The 7,818-nt window shown below is 30.9% G+C and overlaps 1 protein-coding gene across 1 annotated transcript; it reads left to right on the top strand.

Annotated features, from left to right (window-relative positions):
• The first annotated feature begins 308 nt into the window (after positions 1-308).
• On the top strand, positions 309-1,207 carry LOC106293070 (21 kDa protein). The gene has a single exon (XM_013728745.1). The coding sequence runs from the start codon at positions 353-355 to the stop codon at positions 1,055-1,057; it is 705 nt and encodes a 234-aa protein (XP_013584199.1). The 5' UTR covers positions 309-352; the 3' UTR covers positions 1,058-1,207.
• The last annotated feature ends 6,611 nt before the right edge of the window (positions 1,208-7,818 follow it).

The raw sequence follows: 7,818 nt of genomic DNA, 5'->3' as shown, positions 1-7,818 counted from the left end.
TAAATGACTGTGTTGACAATATGACTCTAAAATTCATATAATATGATATCAAACTAAATAATTATTTTTTGGTATAAAACCGAATAAACCGAAAACCGATGGTATATAAACCGAACCGAACCGAAGTAAATATAGATTTAGAATGGTAGTTATATTTTACTAACCGAAATACCGAAAACCGAAAAAAAACGAACCTAAACCGAACCGATATCCGGATTTAACACCCCTAGGTATTAACGTCAAATCGTTATTTCGCTTTACGGCACAAAAGGGATGGCTATTTGTGTTACCTTCTCTCTATAAATATCAACTTGAAGTCACAAAATCCACAACCCAAAAGAGAGACACTTCAATGTCACAGAAAAGAAACACACATATAACAGAAGAAATCATGAAGAAACCTTCTCTTCATCAACCAATTCTCTTCTTCTTCTTCTTAGCAACCCTTCTCCCACTAATCCTGACCGTCCATTCTCAACCCTCTCCATCCCCATCACCATCACCATCCCCATCCCCATCCCCATCAGACGACTCAGATTTCATCCAGAGGAGTTGCAACACCACGTTATACCCTGACGTCTGCGTCTCCTCTCTCTCAAACTTCTCAACCTACGTCCACAACGACCCAGCACTCTTGGCTCGAGCCGCAATCTCCGTCACTCTCTCCAAGGCTCTCGAGTTAGGCAAATACCTCTCCAACGTCTCTACTCTCCTTGAAATCCACGAAGATGGTGTCCCCCACCCAACCGCAGCCGCTGTTTTTCATGACTGCTTCGAGACCCTCAAAGACGCAGTCGATGAAATGAGAGACTCTATGAAACAGATGAGGGATTTGGTCACCACTGGCTCGCTCGAGTCTTTCAGGTTTCAGATGAGTAACGTGCAGACTTGGCTTAGTGCGGCTTTAACCAATGAGGAGACTTGTACAGACGGGTTTAAAGACGTTCAAGATGAGCCAAGGAAAGATGAGGTGTGCGCTCGGGTCGATGGCGTCAAGAAGTTGACTAGTAATGCGCTGGCCCTAGTTAATCGATGTGTTGATAACGCGATACATTGATTATTATTAATCAAATATACTTCTTTTTTTTTTACTTTTAAAATAAATTATTGGTTTGTTTTTGCTTTTGTTTCTCACGCGTGCATGATAGAGATGTATAATAAGATAATTCTGTTTGTTATTGGCTGAATATAACTTCTTGTTAACGCTTTTCGTTAGTGGAAATTACTAAAATAAAGTGTGGAAATTATTAGTAGTCTATTATTTTATTTTACAGAAGTCGATTAATTTTATTATATTAATTTGTCTTTTTACCAAATATAAATCGTTTCAGAACTTCTAAGGTACAAAACTATATGAACTGAAAAATAAATTTGCCTTTATCTCAATTTAAATTCAGTGGTAGATAACATAAGTATTTGACATTGTGTGGTTTAAATGTTGATAACAAAATATTGAAAAAAATACAAGAATTTAGAAGAATCTGGGCAAAAGAGATTTTCAATAATGCTAGGAAAATAAACAAGTTAAAACGAGTTAAAAACACAATTGATTGGTTTCAAACGCAAGTCAGCAGTTACCAGCTAAACCTATATCACACGATATATGTTTTGGATATATAGTTTGAAGCAATCAATAAGTCGCATATTATTGATATCTAATGGTAATGATACAAAAATAAGTATACAATATGGCGAATGTATGCATGCGCTGTAACTCCGCCACTACTACGCGGACGTTATATGTCAATGGCCGACAATCTATAGAGCTATTGCAATGGGTTACAACATGTATATGCGTTACACATGCATATGCTTACCTTTTTTCTCCCATTTTGAATTTATTTTATTTATATTTGTGTCACTACCGTAAGTACATGTATATATTTCCAATCAAGTGTGAGAATATAAATGATAAAATATAGTGTTTGGTTCATAAAATATAGTGTTTGGTTCACCAAACGCAGATTCGTGTACATATGATTATTCATAATTTTCATACACCAACCGTAAGTGCTTTTATGCATATTATCAATAATAGTACATATATATGATTGTGGGAAGATCTTCATTAACATATATAGTAGTATCAAAGTTTATGAATTCAAACTCAAAAGCAATAAATGATACGTTTTGGTTCATGGCTTAATTATATAATGATCTGAGTTTCATGGAGACTAGTGGCACCTACGGCTGAGAATTTAGTTAGTAAAGCAATGAATCTTATAAACCGATAGTTTAGCTGTTCATGCACTCTTTAGATGACTATGCGTCCAACACGGTTATATTTAAACAAGAAAATAGAAAGTGAACCATCACTCTTTGATTAATTGTTATTCTGCATTCATTTTCTTCATTTCGCTGCGTTCTTTAGTTAATTTGTTTACGCTGCCGTACAGTATATATGAACCCCAAACGTATGGTCCATTTTTAAAAAGGAAATTCATTATAGAAACCAAAGTTATACACACATTTATATTTAGTTGGAAGTATGTGTTAATGAAACAAGAACCCGTGATCCCTCTAAAATTGACCACAATCTCATTTCTTTGTCGCTATAGCACACAGGACACAATAGAAACTCTGTCACACTTGGCCGACTTAGGTCTCATGCTATTCCAATTTATAAGATAACGATTAATATATTGTTCAACCACATAAGTCACGTCTATTGTAAAGCATTCATATCTAACTACGCAGTTCTATATAAGCTACACTGAATAATAATGTTCGTTTGGTAGAACATGCCATCAAATTCCCATAAAATATCATGAATACAATTTTAATTGGTATTAAAATTTTCAAAGATTCCCAGTGATATAAGTAGTACATAACCATAAAACCAAGTACATATTTCTTATAAGAATTTTTTTTACCTTTTAACTCAAAAAAATATTTTTTTCTTTACAAGAATATAAATAATATGCATAAAGTTTTTAGTAGATTATAGGTTTATAAGAAAACATAAGATTACTCTAAGGCTTCAAATGGTAAAAACAGTTCAAGCGGGACAGATCATGCAGATCAAGTAGGACAATTGCAGATCAAGCAGGACAAGTGCAGATCAAACGGATCATGCAGGAGAGAACCAGATCAAACCGATCAAATAATTTATTATAACTTATGAATGACAAAGTCATTTAAAAACTATATATCATATATTAACACAATAAAAATGACACCTAGATATCTAAACAACTATCTTAGATGTTATAGTATCGCCTTAAATGTTTTATAAGATACTTATACTTCTTTTATTTTCTTATTTATAAAAATTAAAAATTATATGACAAAAAATAATAAGTAGAGAATGATAATTTTGTATTGTTAAAGTTGTAAATAAAATAAAATAAAAATATTATATTCATAAAATTAGATAAATATATTTTTAAAGTTATGTGTTTTAACAAAGTTATTTATTGACCAAACAAATTATATTACTATATTTTGCATAATACATACTATAAATATAATAATTTAAATAAATTTAAAATTATATGATGAAAATAGAAAGAGAAATATATAATCAATGATAGTTTTTATGTTGTTAAAGTTATAATTAAGATAGAATGAAAATATTGTATTTATAAAGATAAAAAACTATATTAAAATAATTAGTTACTTGCAGATGTCCTGCAAACAACAAATGTTGGCGGGTGAGATCTGCATGCAGATCTCCTGCTTTTTCCATAACTTTGCCAACATTTGGTGGTGTTGATCTGTTTTTTTTTTGTTTTGGTCAATAAATAACTTTGTTACAACACATAACTTTAAAAATATATTTATCTAGTTTTATGAATATAATATTTTTATTTTATTTTATTTACAATTTTAACAATACAAAATTATTATTTTCTACTTATTATTTTTTGTCATATAATTTTTATTTTTTTTTAAATAAGAAAATAAAAGAAGTATAAGCATCTTATAAAACATTTATAGGTATTTCGGGCGATACTATAACATCTAAGATATTTGATATATAGTTTAGATATCTAGGTGTCATTTTTATTGTTTTAATATATGATATATAGTTTTTAAATGATTTTGTCATTCATAAGTTATAATAAATTATTTGATCGGTTTGATCTGGTTCTCTCCTGCATGATCCGCTTGATCTGCACTTGTCCTGCTTGATATGCACTTGTCCTGCTTGATCTGCACTTGTCCTGCTTGATCTGCATGATCTGCTTGATCTGTCCCGCTTGAACTGCTTTTACCATTCGAAGCCTGGGGTTCCGAATGGTAAAAGCAGATCAAGCGGTGCAGATCATGCAGATCAAACAGGACAAGTGCAGACCAAGCGGATCATGCAGGAGAGATGCAGATCAAGCAGAACAAGTTATGTTTCAAAGTTATGAATGGCAAAAGCAGTTCAAAAGTGCAGATCATATATTGAAACAATAAAGATTACACCAAAATATCAAAACACATAATAAAAAATACATAAACAAAGGTAAAATAATTTAATGATTTGCCCATAACATATCGGCAATGTTGTCTCTAATGTTTGTCATATGATCTCCATAAAAGATAATATAACCTTAAGCTAGACAAAATGAATATTGCACAACACAGCCTACCCAGTACACACAACACAAACTACTGCACTTTTGTTTTAATTTCCACAATACAGAACACAACACGAGAGTTTCATTTTTATTGTCTAAAAAATTTTTTTTGGGTGACCGTATGTGTGAGAACTAGTTATAATAAAAGTTACACTAAAATTTCAAAACACACAATATATAACAATACATAACAAATATAAAATAATTTAATGAAAAATATTTTGATTTGCCCATAATATTTCTGCAATATTATCTCTAATGTCTGTCAGAAGATTATAATACAAAATCATATTTTTTTTGTTGCCTAGAACCTCTTTTAATCGAAGTATGAAACTAGTTATGTTCTTACTCTCTTTATTTATAAGTGGTGAATTATTAATATTTTCAGAATTAATTTAATTTTACTAAAAAATTCTATTGGATGAAAAAATGGTGGAATCCGTGAACTGCATCAAAAGTTGAGAGGGTAGAAGGACATGCAGATCATCTGCTTTTACACAGATAAAGACAAAAAAAGTTACCATTGGACAGGTATCCTGCTTTTCTTTTCTGGAAAAGTTAAAAACTGTGATTGGCTGTGGCAGTAAAAAAAATACTAATGTGCAGGACATCTGCTAACGATCTGCCTCACCATTCACACTCTAGGTGTCCGAATGGAGGAGTGGGACAAGTGCAGTTCTCCTGCACAGGCAGTTCTCCCGCACTGCATTCACCATTCACCATTTTCTGTTTGTAAAAGCAGTTCAAGCGGGAGATCTGCATGCAGTTCAATATTTTTTGTCTTTTCGTGAAAAAAGCAGGAGATCTGCATGCAGATCTCATCCACCAACATTTGGTAGTGTTGATCTGTTTTTTTTATTGTCAATAAATAACTTTGTTACAACACATAAATTTAAAAATATATATATCTACTTTTATGAATACAATATTTTTATTTTATTTTATTAACAACTTTAACAATACAAAATTATCATTCTCTACCTATTATTTTTTGTCATATAATATTTAATTTTTATAAATAAGAAAATAAAAGAAGTATAAGTATCTTATAAAACATTTACAGGCATTTCGGCCGATCCTATAACATCTAAGATATTTGTTTAGATATCTAAGTGTCATTTTTATTGTTTTAATATATGATCTATAGTTTTGAACTGATTTTGTCATTCATAAGTTACAATAAATTATTTGATATGGTTCTCTCCTGCATGATCCGCTTGATCTGCATTTGTCCTGCTTGATCTGCACTTGTCCTGCTTGATCTGCATGACCTGCTTGATCTGTCCTGCTTGAACTGCTTTTACCATTCGAAACCTAGATCCAAAGCATGAAATAATTTTGAATGGTTTAAAAAAAAAAAAGAGTCAAAGTGTCGTCGTAGTATCTACCATTGAGGGAGAAAAAGTAGAGAAAAATAAGAAAACCACAAGAGAAAATAGGTATCGGAATTAGTGTCCGAATGGAGGAGCGGGACAAGTGCAGTTCTCCCGCACTGCATTTACCGTTCACTCTTTTCTGTTTGTAAAAGCAGTTCAAGCGGGAGATCTGCATGCAGTTCAATATTTTTTGTCTTTTTGTGGAAAAAGCAGGAGATCTGCATGCAGATCTCATCCGCCAACTTTTTTTTTGTTTGGTCAATAAATAACTTTGTTACAACACATAACTTTAAAAATATATTTATCTAATTTTATGAATATAATATTTTTATTTTATTTACAACTTTAACAATACAAAATTATTATTTTCTACTTATTATTTTTTGTCAAATAATTTTTAATTTTTTGAATAAGAAAATAAAAGAAGTATAAGCATCTTATAAAACATTTACAGGTATTTCGGGCGATACTATAACATCTAAGATATTTGTTTAGATATCTAGGTGTCATTTTTATTGTTTTAATATATGATATATAGTTTTTAAATGATTTTGTCATTTATAAGTTATAATAAATTATTTGATCGGTTTGATCTGGTTCTCTCCTGCATGATCCGCTTGATCTGCACTTGTCCTGCTTGATCTGCATGATCTGCTTGATCTGTCCCGCTTGATTTGTTTTTACCATTCGAAGCCTTAGGGAAGAAATGATTCACGAGACGCACTGAGACAACAGTCCTTTCGGTTTCTTGTCGCAGTCCCAAGGGCCTATCTCTGTGGATATACCTGTAATTTATTGCTTACTGATTGACACGTGTTCATCTTGTGAAAATGTTTTTAGTTTACTTTCTTAGAGCATCTCCAACCCTCCCATATTTTTATCTCTAAAATAGAGGTGGATTAGAGCATCTCTAACCCTCCCATATTTCTATATTGGACAACGAACGCTCTAAAATAACCTGCGATGTTGATTATCAAGCAAACATAAATATAATGTAGTTTTCTAAGTTTACATTTATTGTTTTTTACAGTATAATATATGTATATAAGTGTTCAAGTCCTCCATAAAGTTTTTTTTTAAAAACAAAGTAAACACTAAAAAGAAAATCAGGAGTGCTATCTCATTACCTAGAGCATAGTATCCACATATATATAGAATTTTTTTCAAACTTAATTTAACTGTTACAAAGTCTACATAATTAAGCGTTTAAGCACCATAGATCCATCTAAAATCACAATGAGACTAACTTAATATACTAAAGCTAACCATGATCTAATTAATTAATGACAATTGCAATTTCAACTTTCAAAGCTTATCCCTTATATATTAAATGCAGTATTTTTAAAACCGGACCGGCCAGCGAACCGAAAAGTTTTTGGGTCATGGGTCATTGTGGTTCGACCGGGTCTGAACCGGGTTCGATGGGTTTACTTAGATTAAACTAAATTTAATGATATTTTATAAATAATATGTATATTTTAAAAAATAATAGATCATATCAAATAAAAATTTTAAATTAATATCCATAATGTGTAGAAAAACTTAAAAATAACAATTAAAATCTAAAATCAATATGAAAAGCACATTTAAATGTTATTCACAGATTTTAAACTCTAAATTTTCATCACTTTTAAGAAAAATTATATACACATTAGGTAAAAGTTATATTTTGAAATACAAATTTCAGAAACGAAAATGTTTCAATTATTTAAAGTCTTCAAAAGAAGTGATCATGGAAGAAATTTTTTTAAAAAGTGAGAAGTAGACAAAAACAATATCTTGACGTGAATATTAAACTTTGTGATTCTTGTAATTTATGAGTTGTAGAGACGACAAAAGAAAAAGGCGAGAGACAATACTTTATTAATCTTTGA

Source organism: Brassica oleracea, chromosome C5, assembly GCF_000695525.1.
Source record: "Brassica oleracea var. oleracea cultivar TO1000 chromosome C5, BOL, whole genome shotgun sequence".
NCBI classification, from domain to species: domain Eukaryota; kingdom Viridiplantae; phylum Streptophyta; class Magnoliopsida; order Brassicales; family Brassicaceae; genus Brassica; species Brassica oleracea.
This window is presented reverse-complemented; position numbering and strand designations above follow the sequence as displayed.